Source organism: Equus przewalskii, chromosome 9 (assembly GCF_037783145.1).
Source record: "Equus przewalskii isolate Varuska chromosome 9, EquPr2, whole genome shotgun sequence".
In the NCBI taxonomy this organism is placed as follows: domain Eukaryota; kingdom Metazoa; phylum Chordata; class Mammalia; order Perissodactyla; family Equidae; genus Equus; species Equus przewalskii.
The window spans coordinates 58,687,513-58,712,239 of NC_091839.1; the positions used below are offsets into that span (position 1 = coordinate 58,687,513).

General features: G+C 45.7%; 1 protein-coding gene across 5 annotated transcripts in view; it reads left to right on the forward strand.

Moving 5' to 3' along the window:
• Positions 1 to 24,727, forward strand: part of CCDC162 (uncharacterized) — a 165,506-nt gene that overhangs the window by 137,140 nt on the left and 3,639 nt on the right. For 4 of the 5 annotated variants that reach the window (XM_070559199.1, XM_070559200.1, XM_070559201.1 and 1 more), the window contains 9 exons: positions 6,769 to 6,878; positions 13,548 to 13,697; positions 14,540 to 14,593; positions 15,243 to 15,410; positions 17,275 to 17,427; positions 17,670 to 17,801; positions 18,438 to 18,590; positions 20,033 to 20,242; positions 23,264 to 23,384. In XM_070559199.1, coding sequence (XP_070415300.1) covers positions 6,769 to 6,878; positions 13,548 to 13,697; positions 14,540 to 14,593; positions 15,243 to 15,410; positions 17,275 to 17,427; positions 17,670 to 17,801; positions 18,438 to 18,590; positions 20,033 to 20,242; positions 23,264 to 23,384 — 1,251 coding nt within the window. Of the gene's footprint in view, positions 1 to 6,768; positions 6,879 to 13,547; positions 13,698 to 14,539; positions 14,594 to 15,242; positions 15,411 to 17,274; positions 17,428 to 17,669; positions 17,802 to 18,437; positions 18,591 to 19,493; positions 19,764 to 20,032; positions 20,243 to 23,263; positions 23,385 to 24,727 lie in introns of those variants that run through there. The other variant, XM_008520826.2, reaches the window with a different exon arrangement.

The window sequence follows — 24,727 nt, forward strand, 5'->3', positions numbered from 1 at the left end:
TCAAAAACAAACAAACAAACAAACAAAAACCCACTAAGTTGAAATAGATAAACTGTGGGACATCCAGACAATGGAATGTTATTCAGTGCTACGTATTGTATGATTTCAACTATATGATATTTGAGAAAAGTCAAAACTATGGAGATAGTAAAAAGGTCAATATGGACAACTAATTTTTGATAAGGGAGCCAAGAACATACAATGGAGAAAGGAAAGTCTCTTCAATAAATGGTGCTGGGAAAACTGGACAGCTACATGCAAAAGAATAAAAGTAGACCATTATCTTACACCATACACAAAAATCAACTCAAAATAGATTAAAGACTTGAATGTAAGATCTGAAACCATTAAACTTCTAGAAGAAAACATAGTCAATATGCTCTTCAACATCAGTCTTAGCAGCATTTTTTCAAATACCATGTCTGACGGGGCAAGGGAAACAATAGAAAAAATAAACAAATGGGACTACATCAAACTAAAAAGTTTCTGCACAGCAAAGGAAACCATAAACAAAATGAGAAGACAACCCAATAATTGGGAGAAGATATTTGCAAACCATATAACAGATAAGGGGTTAATATCCAAAATATACAGAGAACTCATACAGCTCAAGAACAAAAAACTAACAACCCAATTAAAAAAATGGGCAAAAGATCTGAACAGAGATTTCTCCAAAGATATACAGATGGTCAACAGGCATATGAAAAGATGTTCAACATCATTAACTATCAGGGAAATGCAAATCAAAACTACAATGAGATATCACCTCACTCCCATCAGAATGGCTATAATTAACAAGACAGGAAACAATAAGTGTTGGAGAAGATGTGGAGAGAAGGGTACCCTCGTACACTGCTGGTGGGAGTGCAAACTGATGCAGCCACTATGGAAAACAGTATGGAGATTCCTCAGAAAATTAACAATAGATCTACCATATGATACAGCTATTCCACTGCTGGGTACTTATCCAAAGAACATGAAAACACAAATGCATAAAGGCACACGCACCCCTATGTTCATCGTAGCACTATTCACAATAACCAAGATTTGGAAGCAACCTAGGTGCCAATCAAGGGACAAATGGATAAAGAAGATGTGGTATATATACACAATGGAATACTACTCAGCCATAAGAGATGATGAAATCTGGCCATTTGCGACAACATGAATGCACCTTGAGGGAGTTATGCTAAGTGAATTAAGTCAGAGGGCAAAAGTCAAATACCGTATGATCTCATTCATAAGTAGAAGATAACAACGACAAACAAACTTACAGCAACAGAGTTTGGATGGGTGGTTACCAGCGGGGAAGGGGGGAGGGAGGAGGGGGAAAGGGGTGATTAGGCACACGTGTGTGGTGATGGATTGTAATTAGACTTTGGGTGGTGAACATGATGTAATCTGCACAGAATTCAAAATATATTACACTGTACACCTGAAAGTTATATAATGTTATAAACCAATGTTACTGCAATAAAAAAAAATAAAATAAAATGATTTAAAAAAATTTCCCCCATTTTCCAAACAAAAAAAGAAACCTCAGTGGTTGCCAGGGGTTTAGAGAGGAAAGAAGGATGAATAGGCAGAGCACAGAGGACATTTGGGGCAGTGAAGCTAGTCTCTATGAGATGCTGTGTGACACATGACATTATATATTTGTCAAACCTGTAGTTTCAGCAAGAGTGAACTATAATGTAAACTACGGACTTCGGATTATATGACGTGTCAGCGTAGGTTCGTCAGTTGTAACAGATGCTCTACACTGGGGTGGGATGTTGATAGTGGGGGAGGCTGTGTGTTGGGGGTGGGGAGGCAGAGGATATATAGGAACTCTCTGTACCGTCTGCTCAATTTTTCTGTGAACCTAAAACTGCTCTAAAAAAGAGAACAAAAAATGCTGCATTTGGATTGTTTCATGTCTTTTAAGTGTTCTCTCTATGAAAAAAAACCCAATGAAACCAAAAGCACACACATACTAGAAATTGTAGACCATGCTCTAGGTATTATGGTTTGTAGAAGAAAAAGGTACGGAACTCCATTAAGTGGGTACATACAAAGAAAAGGCCCAGGGTCTATGTCAGAAGATTGGCAAATGTTTCTATACTTGCGCATTTTTTAGGTTAAATAAAATGTTTAAGATAGTGCATATCCTTTTTTAAGCATTCTCTGGTTTAACAGACTTTTGATTAACCAAACAACTGTTAGTCTTGACTGCATTGGGTAGGAGGATTGCTACTGTGTTTTGTAAGGGTTGGACGAGAAGGGTTTTGTTTGTCTGTTTATTGAAATAAGTTTGGGAAACTTGGGGTGAATAATGTTAAAAAGGTTCCTTTACTCCAGACCTTCTCAGAGCCTTTACTATCCTACTGTATTGGAAATCTCCAGGAGAGAGACAGAATATGAAATATTCTTTAAATTTATTTGACCACAGAACCCTTTTCTCCCCTGGGAACATCTATCATCAATTCAAGAAACTAGTGTTCTGGGGAGCAGTTTAAGAAACACAGGAGTACAAAATATGTACATATGCTTGAAGAAGTAAGGTATTCAACCTACTCACCTTTTGGGGGCCCCCTGGCTGGTTGGGAGAACAACCTTGATTGGCAGGTGTGTTCCTTCAAGTTTCAGTTCTTCCTTGGCTTAGGACCCAGGGGCCACTCAGGCACAGAGGGCTAATTGTTGTGTCAGAGAAATAAAATGGTACCGAACCAAGATACCCATCCTAGAGGGAGGGGACTGCATGGGATGGGGTGGGGGGCCAGTTTCAGAGAGGGAGAGAGAAGTGCTTTGGCCACCAGGAAGTCAAAGTTTTTTCCAGTCACAGGACTTGGGAACAGAGTGAGAGGGAAGAACAAAATCCTAATTTAACCCCCAGTGTGCTGTCTCCCTCCCACCTCCATGCTGCTGTCAAAAATGGCTTCATCTTATAGAAACAATGACCACACACACCCCGGAAATGAGACGCGTTTGGAGACTGCCAACTCCACTTGGCCAGGAATTTCTTCCCTTGGATGAATTCTACTCTCCCTGGCTTCCCCTGACTCCTGCCTGCAGGTGCAGATGCATGTCTGAACTTGAACTCATGAAGAAGAAGTGTGCTGGGAAATGTTCCCAGCACGCTGGTAAAAGAATCCCCCTTCAGCTGAGCCCAGAGCTAAACCCCAAACCAGATCTGTGGGCATTTGCCAGGTGATGGTCCCCAAACCAGAAGCGTGTGACAGATGTGGCTCCTTGCAAGGTTTATATGTGAGCCTGCTACAAAATTACGTGGAAAAAGTATCTAATTTCTGATCCAAAAATTTTGGAAATATATATCAGCTCTGTCTTGTCAAAGCTTAGATTTATAAAAGTCTTAAATTTCTTAAGAAGTGTGAACTTCTAGGCACATTAACTCTTTTGAATTTCCCACTTCAACTGAGCTAGGACAGCAGTGATGAGTCTACTTGCCTTTATTTCCCTAAAGGAGAAGCAGGATTAGATTGACACGTTTATGATGGAGGGTAGCCAATTGTAGAAGAAATGTAGAATCCCATTGTCAAAAACAGGACCCCCCTCAATAAATAACGTAACAAGTGCAAATACCAGTGGCTCCTGCTCTGTCATATCCGCATCCCTGGGAGGGAGGATTGGGCTGGTGCTTTCTCTGTGTGCACTGAGTCTCCTGTCAGAAGCATAAAAGTATGAGTAGGAAAGCTCATCTGAAATTAGAAACAGCTGGGGGCAGGGAGTGGCCCTGTGGCTGCTTGCTGATGGCCAGCCCTCCCACAACAGAGACAGGAGTGGGCGGGGCTTGGCTCCCACCTCTGACTCTGCAGGTCTCTGTGTCAGGTCCCCCCTGGGGCCACGCACAAGGAAGTAGGTCCTACCCAACATAATTAACTAACGTACACGTGTGCTTTCATCCTTCCACGTGGAAGTTGAGGAGTGTTGACGTACTTCCATTGTTACAGCACTGTGATATTATTTAAAATTTGATTTTATTTTTCAACAGATAATACATCCACCTGGTTCAAAACTCAAAATGATATAAAAATGTAAAAAAATATGTTTAGAAGTCTTTTTTTTCCTAAGATTGGCCCTGAGCTAACATCTGTTGCCAATCTTTTCTTTTTTCTTCTTCTTCTTCTCCCCCAAGCCCTCCAGTACATAGTTGTATATTCTAGTTGTGAGTCCTGCTAGTTCTGCTATGTGGGATGCTGCCTCAGCATGGCATGATGAGCGGTGCTGGGTCCTCGCCTAGGATCCAAACCGGTGAAACCTGGGGCACCGAAGGGGAGCACATGAACTTAACCACTCGGCCATGGGGCCAGCCCTGTTTAGAAGTCTTGCTGCCACCATTGACCCCCTTCTGACACACCCATGTAGCTGCTTTCATTAGTTTTTTTATATACCCCTTTAGTACTTCTTTATGCAAATACTAATTCATTCTTTCAGTTGGTACCTACTCTCTGAGCACCTAGTGTGTTCTGAGCAACTGTATTATAGGCACTGGGGATACAGTCTTACTGTCAAGGAGCAAAAATCCTTACTCTCATGGAATTTATCATCTACAAGAGGGTAGGCAGACAATAATCAATAAACATAAAAAATAAGAAAGTAATGGAGTAAGGAGGACGGTGGTGTGGAGGTGTGAAGGGGGCACATTGCAGTTTCAACTGGGTGGTCAGGATGGACTTCACTGGGAAAGCGACGTTTTGGGCAAAGTTTGAAGATGGGGGAAGAGCATTTCAGACAGGAGAATAGCCCGCACAAAGGCCCTAAGCAGAGCAGGCCTATCGTGTTTACGGAACAGCAAAGACCCAAGTGTGGCCGGAGTGGAGAGGGTGAGGGAAGTCAGAGAGGAAGAGGGAGGGGAGGCCAGACGGTGCAGGACCTTGTGAGGACTGCAGTGTTTGCCCTGGATGCAATGGGGAGCGTGTCCCAGACTGTGAGTGACATGAGCTGACCTACATTTTAGTGGAATCTCCCTGGCTGCTGTGTTTAGAATGGACTGTGAAGGGAGAAACGGGGGAAGGAGGGGAAGGCTGGTTTGGAGGCGATTGCAGTAATCCAAGCAAGAGGAGACGGTGGGTCAAACAAGGTTGGGGGCAGTGCAAATAAGTGGTCAGATTCTGGGCATATTTTTGAAATAGTTATTAGTGGATTGGGGATTGGGTGTGGGGGAAAAGAGGAGAGTCCATGATAACTCCAAGATTTTTGATCGGAACAATTGGGAAAATATAGAATTGCCATCAGCTGAGATGGCAAGTTAGGGGGGGAAGATCAGGAATTTAATTATGTGCAAGTGTAGTTTGAAATGCCTTTTAGACATCCAAGAAGAGATGCCAAGTGGGAATAAGATCTAAATTTGAGGGTTGTCAGTGTACGGATGGTACTTAGCCATGAGACTAGATGAAATAGCCAAGGGAGTGTGTAGATAGAAAAAGGGAGGTGGACCAAGGGCTGAGTCCCAAGACACCCTCATTTTAAGAGCTAGGGCTGGGGAGGGGAAAAGGAGAACCAACAAAACCGTCCTAGAAGGAACAGTGAGGGGAAACTAGGACAGAGTGGCGTCCCAATGTCTAGTGACGGAAGTTTCTCAAACAGGAGGAAGTGAGAAATTGTGTGAAATGTGGTGATAGTCAAGTAAAACCACTGGCTTTGGCAGTGTTGAGGTCACTGGTGTTAATGACAAAATTGGTTTAACTGGAATGGTGGAGGTGACAGCTGGGTGAATGGGTTCAAGAAGGATTTTGAGGGAAGTGGCAGACAGTAAGTGTAGGCATCTCTTTCTGAGAGTTTTGCTAAAAAGGGAGCAAAGAAATGAGGTGATTGCTGACAGGGGAAGTGGGGTCAAGAGAAAGATTTTTACGAGATGGGAAAAATAATGTGTGCTATTGTGAATGATCCAGGAGAGGGGAGAAGGGATGATACTGGAGAATCCCAAACTTTTGGAGAAATGACCTTGAATAGGCTTAAAGGGATATCCTCCCCCTTTATTATATTTATCATATCTTTCTTATAAAAGATAGCATTTTACATCCACTGTTCTGCACTGTGCATTTTTCACTTAACAATCTATGGTTCTTTTCGTATCAGTACATGGAGAAGTTCCTCTCTTTTTTCACAGCTACGTAATATTCCACTAGAATACCAGTTGATGTGTTATTACCAAGCTTTTGCTGTCCTAAGCAATACTATTCTGAATAACTATATATGCCTCGTCTCATATGTGTCAGTCCTACTGCTGCTTTCATCCAGAAGCTCAAGTTTGTAGGCCAGCAGTTCTCAACATTTCTCATCTGTGACTCTTTCTTCTCTCTTTTGGATTTCCTCCTCTTTTTTTTATTAACTCTATATTCAAAGTAATTTTGCCTTGTAACAATAGGATGTACTCAAACAGATAAATATAACAGTTCTTCATTTATTTCTGATAGTTGTGTTAGGCCAAAATAATTGTTCAGATACCTATAGGGACTTGATGAAAATAGATGCCACGTAGGGTCAATAATAAGATTTGACTCGGGATTTTAGTTATGGTGACAGAATATTGTTCACAGGACTTCAGAGGCGCTTTTCCAAATCTTTTCATTAGGAATATTGTTAGAGACCTTCTCGTTTCCATGTTCTGGAGGGTCCTGTGTCCTCCCCCTCCTCCTCCACTCCCCTGCCTCACCCATTAGTTTTTGTGTGTTTGGAAATGACGCTTGCTGTGTCCAGCACTATGTCTCAGAGAGTAGCCATTTCTAATGTTTCATGATACTAGTGTTGGTATGTTTCTCCCCCTAGACCTTTGGAAACACCAAGTCATGAAAGAAAACTTTTCAGTTATCAGACCACAAATAGTTGAAAAATTTATACAGAGACTAATGGAGAATCACCAGGATGGTGGACTAGAGGTACGTATTTAAAATTAGTCATTCTGGAGCGTGGTTATTTTTTTTTAACATAAACCCAAACAAGGAAGACTCTCCCCTTAACACATCTAACACTTCCCTGACTGCTTTAGAATGAAGATATGAATACTGAGGCTGACTCAAAGTGTATTCATTTGTTACCATTGTAATTCTGGAAAAACACTGATTTCTAACAAAGATGGGAGAGTAATTAGAATACGCATTTTCTAATTTCGGATCTGGCCAATTTTTTAAAGTAACCTTGGAGTTTGTTTATGAATGAGTTATTTTTAGCAACATTTCCTGTTGTTGATTTTTTTAGTATAGAAAATTTAAAACAGAGAAACCGAAATAGCCTATAATACCAATATTTAGAAAACATTTTTAAAATGTACAATATGAAAAAAACCCTAACAGCTCAGAAAAGCAACATTTTCACCCCTCCTCCACTTCACCATCCCCTTTCTTCTCCACAAAGGAAAGCAGTACCAACAATTGTTTAGTGTGTATACATATTTGAATCCATAATAACTCTATATACTATATGTGACAATAATATATATTTGATACATACAGCACAAATACACACAGTCCTTGGAGTTTTGAACTGTTTACTCTTGACCAGAAGTGGGTTTCTAAATCAAAGGAATCCACTGAAAAGGCAGGGTAAGAGAGTGTATTGGACATTTGGCCATAACAGAGGTTTTAGGATCATTGACAAATTAAGCATAAGTGCATTAGGTAGATATGAATCCAGCTTCCTTTGAAATTCAACCATTTTTTAAAAACCTGACTTAGCAAAATGTGCTCAATTTTTTAAAACAATGTTTTCTCCACATTTACATTTTTCTCAGCTCTTCTGATATTTCTCATAAACACTTCAGTTCTTGATTATGAGGTAGAGAATTCACAAGCTTGGCTGGGGGTAAATTTTTCCTCGGGACTTGATGATTGACACGTATTTGCTTAAGCTTTTAATTATACCCAAATGTGGTACTCTGCGTTCTGATGGGGGGTGGGGAGTGGTTCCTTTTGGGTCCCTGCAGTTCAGAGGTTCTCAATCAGAGGTACAGAGGGAATTAGGGTGGGGCATGCTCCAAAAAATGTTTGAATCAAAAAATTTTGTGGCTTGCCTTAAAAAAGAAGCAATGTGCTTTGTGCTTCTTGACATGTGCTTCCTCATGGGTGAACCTCAAAGACATTATGCTAAGCAAAATAAGCCAGTCACAAAAGGACAAGTGCTGCATGGTTCTACTCAGATGAGGTCCCTAGAGTAGTCACATTCATGGGGACGGGAAGTAGAATGCTGGTTGTTAGGGGCTAAGGAGAGCGAGAATGGGGAGTTAGTTTTTAATGGATAGAGTTTCAGTTGTGCAAGATGGAAAGAGTTCTAGACATGCATCGCACGACAGTGTGAATGTACTTAAGGCCACTGAGCTATACACTTAAAAAATGGCCAAAATGGCAAATTTTAGGTTATGTATGTTTTACCACAATAAAAACAAAAAGTTTGTGGCTCAAGATCTGCTCATCCCCTGTCTATATACTTCACCCCAACAGTGAAGGCAGGAACTTCTAGGAAAGAAATGTGAGCATTAGTCGACAGGGCAAATCCATATCCGGTACAACTGGCACTCGGGGCACACTGCAGAGATTGACATCAGCCAGCCGGCGTCTTGGAATAAGAAGACCATGGCATGTTAGGTCCCTCCAAAGTCTGTGCCTGGTGGCTTCTAGCCTCTTCTTGATCATCCGCAGTGATAGGGAACTCACTCTCTTCCACCCCACACCCCCTTCCTGGCAGCTCTTGTTTCAGGCAGCTCTTACTGAGCTGGATTTGGCCTCCCCACCATCTCCACCACAGATCCTAGTTCTGCCCTTGGGATGCCACAGATCGCGGTTCTGACCCCTCACAACAGGCCTTTCGAAGCTGAGGGCAGGTCAGTCAGAGAAGCTCAAGGAACGCCCTTGAGCATGTGTGAAGCCTCCATAAAATCTCAATGAACAAACCCAAACAGGTGCCCCTCCAGGTGGTGGATTACAAATCGTTACCCTTCCTGCAGACGGGCGCAGGACAGGCCCCAAGCCCTGTGCCACCCACGCTGGGTCCCCTCCAGGCTGACCAGGTTTTTTGGGCACAGTCTTTCAGTGGCCAGATGCCCATCTACTTGTACTGTCATCCAGCCTGTGTTCTCCATTTGCCCACAAGAACCTCATGAGAAACCTTCTCAGATGTCCTGCTGAAATCCAGACACGCTAGCTCTGCTGTATTTCCTGAGGAAGACAGGTAACCTGACCTGACTTTTCTTGAACCCATGTTGGCTTCTAGTGACCTTTGTTTCCTGCGCCAAATTCTAGAAAACCAGATTTTCACAATCGGTTCTAACATCTTGCCCAGATTTTATACCAAACACAATGGCCTGAAGTTAGAGGCTGAGATTTCTGGCAAATTGGAACAATAATAGTCTATTTTGTGGATTCTAGAACTATTTCCATTCATATACCAAGAATCGTTCACTCATTTGGGAAACATTTGTAGATCTCCTATTGCCTATTATTAGAGAAATAAAGGCAAAAGGTACAGTCCTTGCCATCAGAGAGCTTATAGAAATAGGTGAGCCAGCAATGTCAGGAAAAGGCACTTCATATTAAGTACTTTGATAGAAACACACACAGGGTGCTATGTGAGATCAGAGAAGGGGGACACAACCCAGCTAGGGGGTGAGAGAAGAAGTAGTCAAGGAGGACTTCCTAGAGGAGATGGTGTTTGGGCCAGATCTTGAAGCACAAGTAGGAGTTGTCCAGATGCAGAGGGGCCAGGGAGGGAAGGCAGAGCAATCTAGGAAGGAAGTATAGCAGAGTTCAGAGGAGGACACTAGAAAGGTGGGCAGGGCCAGATGCTGAGTAGCCTCGTGTGATCCTGAGGAGCTTGGATTTCATCCCAGAGTCAGTGGGAAGTCACTGAAGCATTTTATCAGCAGAGGTGGGCTTTAGAAACATCATCAAAACATTTGGTGTGTGCCTGATGGTGAACGAATCGTTATGAGGGACTCGGAGACGAAGCAAACCATAGAAGCACAATTTGCTCCCAGCAGAGTTAGACTTTTGCCATAATAAGGCCTGGCACCTGCCGTGCTTGCGCCCGCTCTCTCCAGAAGAATCCATGGGGCAATCTGGTGCTCTTTCAGCCAGCGCCATCCATCATGGTTCAGGTTTAAGTGTTGGTGAGGGAATCAGCCCACTGCGGGGCACTGGGCCAGCGGTCTTCGCTCTGTGGTTCTCATGGAACCCAGGGGCCTACCTGGGAAGAAGATGAAGCTCCTTCATGCTGCATTTTGACGCAGAGCTGACATTTAGTGACCTAGAAAGGCAGCATGGGTTGCAGAACATCTTTTAAGAAACAAATTGCTCTGAGAGCTTAGAGAAGGATTTGCCAGCGGAAGCCACATAGGCTGTAGTCCCACAACAGGTGCTGCTCAGGTGGCTCCAGATGCTGCTACTGGAAGGCCGAGTACACAGTCCGCAGGAACAAAGTTCACCAGAGAGACTGCTGGGAGCACGGGAGTCTCCCTGCACCTCTCCGTCACCTGGCAGTCACAGCTATTGTGCCCCACCTCAGATGTGCTCCCCATTCCATGTGCCCACTGCAGGTGCCCTGGCTGGACCCTTACCCCTCTCCCTGCCGTCACACTCACCTGCTATGTGCCATCCTCCTCAGCTCATCTTTCAGCCCATCTTCCTGAGGCCTTAGCAGAGCCGCTGAGGGAAAGCAGTAACACAACTTCTCTGGCCTCTGGAGACGGTCACGGGGAGTCCTGGCCATTCCCGCCTCTTTGGTGTAACACAGACTCACCCAAGAGTCCCTCATCCTTGCTGGGGAAAATATCAGGCTGGCTAAGAGCGGATGGCAGAGGGCCGCTGGGGTTCAAGTCTGCATTTCTGTTTGTTTGGGACCCTGTATGTGTAGTGGCCATGGTGGCATTAATCTGGGAAGTGTCGGCCCTGCTGAAGAGCTGTTGGAGGCTCTGTTAGCACACTCAGGGCTGGGCACTGCTGTCTAGGACAGTGAGGGGTGAGTCACTGTGGCTGATTCCAAGCACTGGGCCCAGCACCCCCGGGTGAGGTCACCGGCCACATCTTGCTGGCCTCGAATGTGGTCTCATGACTTCTCACGACTTCAGGCTTTCATCATATTCAGTCTGGGAATGTTTCCTTTGTCATTACTAAATTCACTAGCCTTGGCCTTTTCACTGTAAAGAAGTCAAGGTGCAGGGGATGAATCTTGGTTCCCTTTGCCTAGGTGTCAGCAGCTAATTCTGGCTGTGCTGCTCACTCCCCAGGAGCAGGATGGATTGCCCTCAGGGCCAGAGGGTGAGTGCAGGAGCGGGAGCGCCTTCCTCTGCCTTCCCTGCTCCTGCTCATGACATCCCCCTGAGCAGAGGTTTTCACCTACTGTTTCCATTCTGCATATCTTGAATGCCTCCTGCCAAGCGCTGTGGTTGATGACCTTTACAAAAGATTTACTATCTTTTAATTAGTATATACATTTTATTTATATGTACATTTGTATATATATTTATTTTAATTATGGGTACATTTTATAATTATATTAGAAAATAGAAATCTGATGTGTTAGAAAATAAACTCACAATCTTACCCTCATCGATAACCACTATTGTTATTTTGGCATATTTCCTTCCAAACATTATGACTTTCTTTTATTCATGAACTTTTTTAAACAAAATAAGGTTATTCTATGTGCCCTTTTGTTATAGTGTACTTTTTTCACTTGACTATATATTATAAACTTGTTTCCTTGTCAATCAACATATGTCCACAACATAATTTTTGATGGCTGCTTAGTATTTCATAGTCTAGATGCATGAGATGGATTCAACCTGCTTTCCATTATTAGACACTCTAGATTGTTTCCAAATTTATTTTCTGTTGGAAACACTGCTATAAAGACCATCTGTTGACATATAGTTTCGTGTATAACTTTTATTATTTCCTAAAGATAAATTCCTAGAAGAGGAGTCACTGTGTCAAAGGGCGTGAATATTTTTAAATCTTTTCACAGATACTGCTAGTCTGCCCTCCGAAATTCTGCACTGATTTCCACTCCCGTCAGCAGTGGTGACTGGCCACTCTCCTCATTCCGTCAGTACTGGGTTTTATCACTGTGTGCCGTCTCTGCTAGTTTGCCTCAATAACTTGCCTTGGCAAAGCCTCTCTGGGCTTTCACTGGAGGTCAGTGGGGGCACCGAGGTTGCAGTGAAAGGACCAGTCTCCTGAGCCCTGACAATGGAATCAGAGCCAGGGGAACCACCCCATGATGGGAAGACAGCCTAGCTTCTGCAGCAGACTGCTGGTGAGCCTGGAGCCCGCCTGACCCTCGAAGTGTCACTGATAAAGCTTATGGAAGCATACAGGCTGAATCTTGGAGTGGGTCCCCTAAGACTCCCAGATACACACACAGACACACTCACTGATACACGTAGAGGACACACACAGACAGATAGAGACATATACAGATGCTCACAGATAGACAGGTACACAGAGAGATACAGACACACAGACATATATACACTAATGGGTGCAGACACCAAACACACAGATATATCCACAAGTGTACACAGACACACTCACTGATACAGACACACAGAGACTCACACGAGCACTCCCATGAACCTGCAGGTCCTAGTCAGGTAGATCTGTTCTACCTTCCACATACTGGCTCCCATTTCTCTCCAGAGCCTAAATCTGAGCCTACCTTGGAGGGGTGGACTTTTCCTCTGTTCCCTAATGGCCATCTCTTCAAAAAGGGTACCCAGTCTCCTGGAGAAATGGAGGGAATGGTACTGCCCAGAGAATGAGCACTATGGCCCTTTGACCAGAGCAAGAGGGGCCCCTGCCCAATGCCCCATACTTTGGAGGGCCCCTCTGGCTCTCTTCCCACCTGACCCTTCCCCACTGGGTGAGAAATCCCCATGACCAAGGGAACATACCCACTCAGATGCCTGGGCTTCCTTCTAGACCATGCTCCAGGTACCTGGGACCCTAGAATTCCCTAAGTCCAGGGCTTCTTCCCCAGATCACCCTCCCCAGAGGGAGAGTGGACCTCACCGCCAGTGTGCGCACCCTGGCCTGAGGTGTGGGCAAGGGCAGCTATGTAGGGGTGTGAACGGTTGGGGTATCGGCTCACATGCATGTGAGGGCCCTCCCCAATAGGATGTGAGGCCAGAAGTGGGAAGAGATAGGAGTCATGTTGTAAATGTGGGTTGGAGACCAGCTCTCCCCAAGTCACCACACCTCACGGCAGAACTCAGAGTGGTCCAAGAATGATCAATTTAAACCTGGCCTTCCAAGTCATTTTGAAAGTCTATTTTTCAAAGTAAGAGAATTAAATATTTTCATTTTAATGGTTTGTTAGTTTGATTTATAACCTTTAAATATTTAGGATACTTAGATATGTGGTATGTGGGCCTCCATTTGTACTCTTGTTCCTGGCCCTGCAGATGTTAACAGCAGACCTGAAAGAGAAAAGCTTGCAAGGCTAGAGCCAATGTTTTTCTACGGAGGAGAAATGGAAGTGGGTGTGTGAGCTGTGAGCCCTGGTATGGTGAGCCTGCCCTGCTGGAGCTGCTGTGAATGATGCCCCTTCCTTTTCAGATCACTTTCAGGAAAGAACACCTTGAGGCCTGCCTCCTTTCCCTGGGTTGTGATGTGATGGCAAGAGAACGCAGCAACTTTGAGAGCTATTCCATGTGTTACGAACATGTGTTGGAGCATGCTAGGCAGAAGCTCTGCCGGAAGGAGCAAGTATGTTCCTGGAGAGACAAGAGCTGTGATGGGGAAGGTGTGGGCAGGGACCCTCAGGAGTCACTTTAAAGAGGAAAGTAAAACAGAGGGTGGGGGCAGGTGTTCTTATGCAAGAATTGAGAGTGAATGGTACTCCCCCAATTTTTCTTCTCTTTGGCTCATTTTCTTGGGTTCTGGTATTCTCAGCTGCAAACGTGATGGCCTCAGCAACACTGGGTTGTGCGCTTTGGAGACGTCTAGTAGGGAATATAAGAGGTGAGCAACAAAGGAGCTGGCCCCCTGGGGAAGATGCACAGCTGACCTTCCCACCCTCAGCAAACACAAGGCAGCTGGTCTAGCAAAGAAGCCAGGATCCTTGAGTAAACTCTGTTGTCAGGATGCACATCATGGGTCTCCCTGATGAGACTTCCATAAAATGAGGTCCCACCGGTGGGCTCCAAGAGTCACTTCTCCTGTCCTCGATTGCACACTGTTTTGAAACGGATTGAATCAGAGGTTCAGTGTAATTTTAGTTTGTACCTAAGAAAAGTGTAAAAGTCTGAAAAAAATCAAATGAAGCATTAAAATATCAAATAGTGAGTTTTGACTTCACCCTCAATTTGGCTTAAACCCATAGCCGAGTACTCTGCATCCGTGTGAGTGCCCGGAAGTTGGTGCTGTCTTTTGATGCTGTGTCGGGCAGCCAATGGGGCAACAAGCACAGTCCTGGCTCCAGGTGGAGCCCGAGGATCTCAAAATGAAGCTCCACAAATAGGAGGTGTCTGGAGCATGTTGTACTGAATTGAGGCATGGTTGGAAGAATGAATGTTTGAGTTTGCTTTGCACTGCTTTCTCCTCTCCAGGAATTAGATGTTTTACGAGAAGGTCAGAGTCCACGTGAAGACAATGCTGGTCAGGTAGGTCAGCTGTTACTAAAAAGGTTCTCTTCTCCATTTCTCAAGTTCACGCTCTCAGCGGGAGCCAGACACGGGACTCCTAGTGTCATTTTCTTGTTCACCATCAGGAGTGGCCTGTAGAAGTCCTGCCAGTGAAGGCCCACTGAAGAAACACCCAAGGAGTGTGCTTTCATTTTTTAAGCAATGAGGGCATTTTTTTTTTTAGTTTTTTGGTGGTTTTTGTTATTTTTTATTGCTTTGTTTTTTCTTTTTGTTGTTATTTTTGTGGTTTATTTTCCTTTGAGGCCAGTTAAAGTGCATTCCAAAGATATTTAGGCTGAGGTATCAAGAGAAGGCCAGTTTGGAAATGGAGGCCAAGACAGTTGAAGTATTTTCTCTAAATGAATTGTGCTCACATAGTGTCTCTTCCGGGGTCATTCATTCAGCCACCATTTATTGAGCACCTACTATGTGTCTGGAACTGTTCTGGGACGCTTAAGCTGACCTTAGATCCTTCCACCTGCATTTGCACAACGGGATATTCACCTCCTTCATTAGATTCAAAGGATGAGTGCAAATTCAACACTGACACACAAAGAACTGTTCTGTAGTGGCAGTTTGAAATTGCTGAATTATTTTCCATTAAAAAAAAAAATGTTTCTGCTGCTAGGTTGCCGAGCTCAGTCATGATATGATCATGGAAATCACTGCTCTGAGAGCCCGACTCACGGATTTGGAAGAAGAGAATCTGAATCTCAAAAAGCAGATTAGAAAAGAGGTCCAAGAAGAGTACGAAGCCTTAGTCCAAGCTTTGTTTGTGACGTGTTTACATATCAAAGTAAGTGACCCGTGTCGGACATCTGGGCAGTCCTGTGGGGAGCTGGCTGTGACTGACCCCGCAGCACTGCACACAGAGGGACTGATGACAGAATGGGCTTTGTGGCAATGAGATTGCTGGGCCCAGGGATTCTCCAGCTCTAAGCTTCTGCTGCAGAGAATGAGTCAGCAATGGGTGGTCATTATTTTACCATGATTGACACTGAATTTAAGACAATTTAAGTATTGCTATTTTCCTCACTCTACCGCTGGTTGCCATTGTTGCCATCTGATTGCTGTTGAGGGAAGGGGGCTTCTTCTTCTCAAGACCCCAATAGTTTATGGCACTGTTTTGTCTCCTGAGTGTGACCATCCAAACAGGAGAACACAGCACCCTGGGCCAGGCCAGACCCATCAACAGGCACCTCCTGAAACTTCACTGGGCAGATTTAGGATTCGAATCAGCTTTCAGAGATTCCTCCAACCCTCAAAATGCACAATGCCAGCCTTCCTCTCACAATTGGTGTCAGGGAGCTGCTGACCTGTCAGGAAGGCCAATCCAGAAGGGGAGTGATGGGGTGGCCACGTGCCCACAGTACTGGGGAAGCCTGTCACTTTCTTATGATGGCTGTAAGATGGAGGTCCCGTGCCTAAAATGGGCCATCACGGAGCCTGGTCCAGCTGCCACAGGACTGTGAATTTCAGTACAAACCTACCACCTCCCAAGTCCACAGCTTCCCCCAAACCCGCCCCCTTCCCTGCTATTGGGTGTTCCCCAGAGCCAGCCCTATTTGGGTCCCTACCTCACTCTCTCTCCTGGGGGGATTCCAAGGTGGTCCCTGAAGTTGTGACGGTGAAAGGAACTTCCACCACTGCTCTGCCTTGGCCTGGTCATTCCAGAGAGGATGGGAGATTCCTTCTTATTTGTGAAGGATCCACAAAATACAAGTGTACACAAGTGTTAAAGGATCAGAACCAAAATGCACTGGGCCTGGTGCTGCGGGGGAGGGGCGAGCAGACAGTGAAGTCTGGAATTTGCTAAGCCATCTTTGGGGTATAAAATTGTTGAAAAATTTCTTAAAGTTCTTTTTAGCTTCTGTCAGATTCCTAAACAAAACGGAGATTCTCTCAGGCTAACCTACGTCCACAAGCCCCGACAGTAGGGAATCCCTGTTCCACCCCAGGGTCCCCAGAAGGTGGTGAAGCTTTTGCTGGGTGGCCAGGAGCCAAACTTCCTGCCATGGCTCCCCAGCCGGGCACTGTCCTCCTGCCTTCCTCTCCAGGGAAGTGGTTCAGAGGTGAGAGGATGCCCCACTCTCACCCCTCACCCGAGGATGCTGGGTCTCCAGTTGTACTTACCAACCATCAAGCCATTTCACCATAAACCATTAGAACAGGCTGTTTCATACTGAGATTTCTGCTGGAGCCCAAATAGGAACCAGCCAGCCTGATTCCTTCCTCTGCTTCATGTATTTTTAATGGAGTTCCTCCTTAGTGGCTTATCTACAGTGTTTTAGCTGATCAGATTCTGTTGAGTCAACCTGATGGCAAAAATCTCTAGGTTCAAATTCCCAACAACCCTTTGGTGGAGGGGGAGGGATTCAGTTTTCCACCTGTGACCTCACACTCTACCCGTTCAACTCGCTTTGGTGCCTGACACCGTAGGCGGGCTCTAAGATGTGCAGGCGTCCGCAGGACGAAGCCCTGTGGATTGGTGACAACGCTGAAGGGACTGCCAGTGAGAGTACCAGTTATTACCTGATGGAACCAGTAAGCATCCGGGTGGATGACTTTTTAAGGTGAAACCATTTCCGAAAGTGAGGCTGTAGAAGGTGAAAAGACTCTTCCTCAGCTACCCTTCCTGAACTTGAGTCTGCAATTTGCAGGAGAAGCTGGATGAGAATCAGCTTAATTTGATCCAAAAAGTGTGTGAGCTCATTGATGAAGTCAGAACAGAAGGGATCAACAATCTGAAAAGCCTAAAGAAAAAATGGGGTTCCGCCAGGCCTGACAAAGAAATGAAAGAACACCCAGCCAAAGTAAGTCATTTCCTTTAGCAAGGGGATATCAGCATAATATCTTAGCATCTGAGCCCACCGCTCACTCTTTGCATTCCAGTCTGCTTTCCCTGAGAAAGCACTGCATCAGGCATCTAAAAAGGGCACGGGGGCTGACTGCCCAGTGTGGTCTCCTGGAAGGCATGTCTCTGATGTTGGGATTCGTACCCTTCCTGAGGAAAGTGTTGGGGACGGCCTTTTCTGAAAATGAGCCTTCTTGGCAGGAGCAGCTGTGGGCCTTGGAGCGGGATAACTGCAGCCTGGCGGCCCTGGTGTGCAAAGCAAGGAGCCTGGGCCGGTGGAGGCTGGCTGTGCAGCAGGCTCGCTTCCAGGGCCAGCTGAGCAGGGCCGAGAAGGTGAGCGCTGGGGGAGGGAGGCCCCGCCCAGCAGGACGGGGTGGGGGGAGGTGGGGGTGCAGACTGGCCTCCTTGGCTGCAGCTGCTGTGCTGGTGTAGGGTGGCAAGACCCACCATCTTAAAGGATCTGACAATAGGGGAGTTTTCCTGAAACTGGTAATGTCAGAGCCTCGGGAGAAACAGGAAAGAGCCAGAAGCGAATGGCAAAGAAGCAAGGGAGAGAACAGGTCAGAGAGTTTAGCAGAGGGAAAGAAAAGATGGAGAGACTTTACCAAGGGCTTGAGGCAGCTGAGTCAAAATACTGTAGATCTTCGAGTTGCAGACATGATTATTTGAGGAAAATGAAGTACTAACAAAATAAGAAGTGGAAAATCAGCTTTAAGGCAAATTGGAACCAAAGTGCATATTAATAGTGGTTTGGAAACTTTCTCTACTGTTTCTGAGAGTCTTTGTCTACTCCCATCTGTCACTCTGTTCTTAACTGAAATCACGGAGGCAGTGACCAGCAGGAGCTCTCCGTTCTACCAGAGGTGCTACAGGATGACGGATGATGAGATGGTTTAGAGACTGCTTATGAAACCAAAACCATGAAAAGGAAACTTACTTCCCATCTTACTGTGTTTGGAATGTTCGCAGGAAGCTATGCAGAGTAAAACAGAGTGCTTGAGCATCAAGCTAATGGCAGAACAAGAAGCGGTTTTATTTCGTCAAGAGTTACTGGCTCTAAGACAGGCCCTGGCCAGGGCTCAGGCTGACAACGTGAGGATGTGCAGGCAGCAGGATAACCAGGTATCTGAGCCCCACCACCTCTCTTCCGCTCTCTCTGTGAACACGCTCTGCAAAGCTGGATGTGGCAACCAGAAGCGGCACCGTGCTGGCTGTCGCAGCTCTGCAGTGTGAAGCTGAGCAGCCGGCACTGCCAGAGAGAGATGGCCTGGACCCCAGCTTCCTTTCTTCTCCCTCCTTTCCAGCCCAGACACCAAGGGCAGTGGCCAAAAGTCTTCTGTTATTATTCATATTTGGCTAAGATGGTGAAATATTACTCATACATGAGACTCTTCTTCTGTGTGTGTGTGTGTGTGTGTGTGTGTGTGTGTGTGTGTGCGTGTTTCTCTGAGGCTCTTTTTACCCAGGCGGCATCCTGGGGTCTGGGTCTCTGCTTTTAACACAATGCCCTTTCAGGCCCCAAGCACCCTTTCCATCCACAGCAACCCTCTACCTGTGGAGTGTGGCCCAGCCATCAGCATTATTCCCCAAGCAGAGTCTTGCGTCCTTTCCCGATGGTCCATACTAAGTCTTACTTTCAGAAGTTGCTGCTGCTTAACAGGGGCTGGCACCAAAATAAAGGTGTTTCAAGTCTAAGCTCTTAATAACTGTGCCACCCTCTGAGTATGAATGAAGCAGAGGGACCCTAGGTTTAGAGAGAGAACAGCTGAGTTTAAATAGCAGCCTGGGAAAGCTGGGTATATTTCAAACATGAAATAGAATTTATTTATTTGGCCCTAATTCCTCCATTAAGGTGTACCAGGTGAATTATGATGTATAATTCTGTAAACTGTAAAGTCACCATACAATTATGAATCATTATTATTAATATTATAACTAAGGATTGACCATCTAGTACTTATGGGGCTACCGACGAGAAAAGTTTCAGAACAGAAACACATTATTACTACTCTTTTCCTTCTCTAGCCATCTATCTGGAATCTGGCTTCCCCAAACCTATTTTGGAAGTCAAAACGGAGGCAGGATTGGACCGTGTCTTCCACACTCATCCCCACTCATCCCACTGCTGTCTCACCGCGGCTCCCCCTAGGTGACCCTTCTGCTGCCATCTCATGATAAAGGCTCGATGATCATGCAAATATAGATTGTGATGGATATGATTATTTGGTTAATAAGCTAATTAACATACACATTATCGTCAAGTTTTCTATTAAAAGACCAAATCATTTGACCTGATATCATTCCCCTGGCTTTTCTCGGTGTGTGTCTGTTGGGTTTTCCTTGGAGCCGTAAATGCCAGGCTGAGCTAGATCCTGGTGGTCTTACTGCTGGCTAGCACAGGACAGGACAGCTGGGCTGTATTACCCTGAGCCCAGGAATACCACACAGGTCTGCACCTGGGCCCCCAAGGAGGGGACGGTTGTGTGGGCCAAACCCTCATTCCCTGCCTTGTGCTGAGAAGACTCCTCGTTTTTCTCCTTTCCTTTGGCCTTTTCCTGCCACAGGCTCAATTACTGAAAGAGCTAGAACATAGAGTGACCCAGGAAGCTCGCCACCGGCAGCAGCTGGATTTAATAAAAACCTCCAGCATGGAGAAGCTCCTGGAAGATGTGGAGCAACAAGAACAGCACCTGCAGCTCCTTACTGAAGAAGTCAAGAGGGCTTCTAAACTGGGCCAGCTCCAGCAGAGGAAAAGTCAGAGAGAACTCCACCAGGTAACTCCGGGGAGAGGTGGCTGCTGCTGGAAAGCGAATCAGAGTGCACCAGACAGAGCCGGTTCATTCTTCCCATCTTTTCCACGCCTCTCGTGTACCCCCACAGGAGTGTTTCTCCCCATTTGTCACTTCTGGGCACATGAGGAAAATGGAAATACTTATCCCGATGCTGGGTAATTGCTCGGGCTGCTTCTGGTGAGAGATGATGGCTTGACTGCCTCAAGGGCCAGAATCTTGGCACCCTTGTAACCCACTTGAAAAATGTATTTCCACCCGCCTCTAATCTTGGAACTAGGGATCCTTTAGAAAATTCCAATAAGTAATGTGGAAAAGCAGCAAGCATCATGGAAGCTGTGATAAGAGGATTTTATTCACGGTGTTTCTGGAAGTGCAGAGACAAAAATGAAAGGCAAGAGTGATTTCCAGACAAAATATATTCTCGTTAAATATACCCCACAGAAAAAAATACAGAAGGGAATAATACAAGATAGATGTGGATTAATGCAAGTTCTGACAACAGAGACCACAGAATGTAAGTGAATACAAAGGGAAAACAGCGCCTTCCAGAGCAGGCTTTTCACACATATTCATTGAATGAATAAATCACTTAATTAATTCGCCAGAGATATTACGAAACAGAAGCTGGAAAGTTAAATTATTGGCCAAGTGTTTCAAGGGCTCAAGGAGGAGATCAACAAGGAGAATTCTACAAAAATAAGAGACAAAAAAAAAGGATAAAAATCTAATTGAGGCAGTGCTAGAGAAAATATTTTTGTAGAAATGAGGAGAAAATGAGTAGCTTCAGAATAAAAGAAAATTTACACTTCACATTTATTTTATGAAAAGTAATCTAAACTATGACTGAACTCATAAGAAAAATTTGGTGTCACCTATTTGTCCTTCAAATTATGCTTTTCTAAAAGCCACCACAAAAATAGGGAGGTTCATAGAGTAGTTTCTCAAAGTCCTCTCTAAGTAATAGCTAATTTTTGTTAAATGGCAGAGATTCTAAAAGGAGTCAAAACATTTTGAGGTTTCTCTCAACAAATACACATTTTTAGTATTTGTATGTAAAAACCATCACTGGCTCTTTCTAAAGGACCCCTTCAGCTCGCTGACAGCTCTTGTGATCCCGGGCTTACCCACCCCAAATAGCAACCCACCCTCAGCCTCCAGAGCCCCGCAGCCAGCAGTGGCTCCTTTAATCCATCTCCGATGAATGTCCTTGCCTACCTCCTGCCCCTGGGACCATCATTTAGAGCACAGGCCCAAGACTCGGACTGCCTGATTCACAGCCCCAGGCCCTCCAGCTGTGTGACTTTGGGCGAGATGTGTGGCCTCTCTGTGCTTTACTCTCCTCATCAGTACATGGAGAACAATGTACTGGCTTCATGGGATTTTGGAGAGGCATTAAATTAGGTAATTCAAATGAAGCGCTTAGAACAGGGTCTGATACATAGCGCTCGATCAATATTGGCTGTTTGTCTTTTGTTGGGGTTATGAAGGTAGACAACTCTGGAAACAGGTAGATAGGCCTCTGTGAAGTGGGGGTAGGATGTGCTAACACCAGGTCCTTAGTAAGCATGTTTCTTTCCTTTGCTAATATTTCTCCACTTGGTTTAGCCCTGGCCTTGCTCAGGGAGTCTTGATATGTTTTCCCCTGGCTCTCGCCCATGAGGAATGAGGATCCTACACAAATCCTTGAAGTACAGAGAGGGACCTTGGGCCTAGCTTATATTAGGAAGTTTTCTAACTCTGGGGATCTGATCATCTACTGAAAGTTAAACTACTCTTGAGAGCATCTGCACACACAAGTAACCGCCCACCCCATAAGGTTCCTAAGACAAGCCTGTGCTTGGGTCTCTACAGACACTGGTAGGATTTAAAATACCTGTGGCTGCATCTTTGCGATCAGCGTGTGAGATGACACTAATTTTTGTGTGTCAGTTTCCTAGGCTGCTGTAACAAATTACCAGAAACTGGGTGGCTGAAAACGACAGAACCTGAGTCTCCCACAGTCCAGGAGGCCAGTGTGTGAAATCAAGGTGTGGGTTCCTTCAGGAGGCTCTGAGGAAGCATGGCTCCTGGCCTCTCCCCTAGTTCCCTTGGCTGCCTGCAATCCTTGGCATTCCTTGGCCTGTGGCTGCATCACTCCAGTCACCACCTCCCTCGTCACATGGCCTCCCTGTGTCCCTCTGTGTGCCTGTCCCCTCTCCTCTTCTAAGAAGGACATCAGTCATTGGATTTAGGGCCCACCCTTCATCCAGGATGACTTCATCTTAATTACATCTGCAAGGACTCTATTTCCAAATATGGTCACATTCTGAGGTTCCTGGTGGACATGAATTTTGGGGAGAAACTATTCAACCCACGACACTATTATTACTTTTTATAATTAAAAACAATTAGGAGATGATAAAAATAAATTTAAAAAGAAAAAATATCTGTGGCCTACGCAGATGAGGTGCACTTTGGACCCAGCAACTGTCTGGCCGGCCTCTGGGCCAGGTGTGCCAGGGGAGAGCTACAGGAATGAACACAAAGGTTGCCTCCAGGTGGGGGCCTAGGGCAGACCCGGGACGGTGCTCAGGGCACTCCCTACCGATGGTGAGCTGAGCTGAGTGTAGAGATCCGGGAAAGAGTTCAGGTCTTTCTTCTACTTGGAACCGTCCAGCGGCTCCCATGGGTCCTTGGGGCAGATGTGTGGCTTGGTCTAAAAGGTCCTCTGTGAACTGGGCCCTCCCCACTCCAGTGAAATAAACAAAAGATAAAACTTTTGCAAATAAACTTCTGGCTATTATAAGATAATACGGGGTTCCAAGAGCTGCTTCTGTTCTCTTTAGTTAAGTTCTTGGCCTTTCTGGAGCTCTTGATTCTCAGAAGGCTGAGTTCAGCCTGAGCAGGACTTGGTGAAAACTTGTGTTCCTGGGGTAGCCTGGGACCTACACTCTCCCCAGGAAGCTTGGGAACTAGTGCGTGTGCCAAAAAGCATCTCTGCTTCCCAAGCACTTTTTCCCTCAGATGAGAAGCCGGCTTGCCCAGGAGCGCAGCGTGAAGATGGACGCTTTCCAGCGTGTAGAAGAGCTGCAAAGTCAGCTCAACAACGCTGAGCAATCATCTGTCCAGAGGAGCTCCCCACGCGGTAAGGATAGGCCCTGCTCTGGCTAGAGCAGGCTCCCAGGGCCTGGGGCCTGAACTGAAGGAGAATCTCGGGGACTAGTGAAAACAACCCAGGGATTATTGAGTGGGTGCTTCGATGATGTTTGTTTAATGAAGGAATGATACCTGAGTGAATAACTTTAATTCTGATTTGCAGTCAGGACTTGCTACTTTCATTCACTTTGGAGTACTGACATCCTATACCATAAAGTTTCAATAATAACGCCAGTCCCGGGAGTGTGTAATATATCACTTTAAGAACATTGGGTACTTCACAGGATTTTGAAGCATCTTAACGCCTTGGGACATTAATGACCACATTTCTCAGATGTTATTCATAAAGTACATTATGATGCTTGGTCCTAGGGGCTTGAAGGGTCCTATGGAAACAGCAATCAAAATGGCTCTCCAGGCAGTGTAGCCAGCAAGCAGCAGGGAGCAGAGGCCAGACCCAGGATGTCTCTAAACTAGCTTCCTCCCCTATAAGCTGAGGACTAAATAAATTCCAAGTTCTCTTCTAGATTTGACTATTGAAATATCACCAAGTATCAGTAACCATGCCTGGCCTGTTAAGATCAGCCAAGCCTCTTCTTTCCAGTTCTGCTGCGTAGCCTGGTGGTTGAGAGAGTGAGCATTAGAATAAGGCAGCCCAGAGTCCAATCCTGGCTGTCGCTGGTAGCTCTGTGACCTTAGGCAGGTTAATGAGCCTCTCCGTGAAATGGGAATCCCCACCTCAAAGGCATATTCTGAGGATCAAATGAGGTAACGCACGTCTGGCACACAGTACAGAAGCATTGAGTAACTGGGCGGATGTGGGCTACCACACTTCCATACGTGTGCGTTGTACTTTGCGTTTCCTTTTGGCTACTTACCAATGTGAATGAGGGGAGAAAACACAGCCTTTGAGTAGCGGAAAGATCAATTTCAAAGATCAAGGAGACAAAACTCGAGATACTTTGGGTTTACTAAGAGCAGGGCCGGGCTTGCCCTCCTCTGTGCCCCCGCCTGGGCCCCGACAGCAGGGCTGGTATCCCCCGCCTCAGCCGCCCTGTCCAAAGCAGAAGGCCCCCAAGAGCACCTCAGGGCCCTGTTTTGGCCGCTGGCCCTGAGCCGTTCTGTACCTTGCACGGTCCTTCCCACACTCCCTGGGGTTTCTCTGTCTCTCCGTTTCCCCTCTGCCTCCAGCCCCAGCAAGCATCTTTTAGTCCATTTCTGGGTTAATGTGCGCAGTGGAGCTGCCATCCATGTCCTCCAGCACTGTCCATCTACGGAGGCGAACCAGAGTGGCGCATGAGGCAGGGGGAGGAACCCTAACGCCCAGGATTG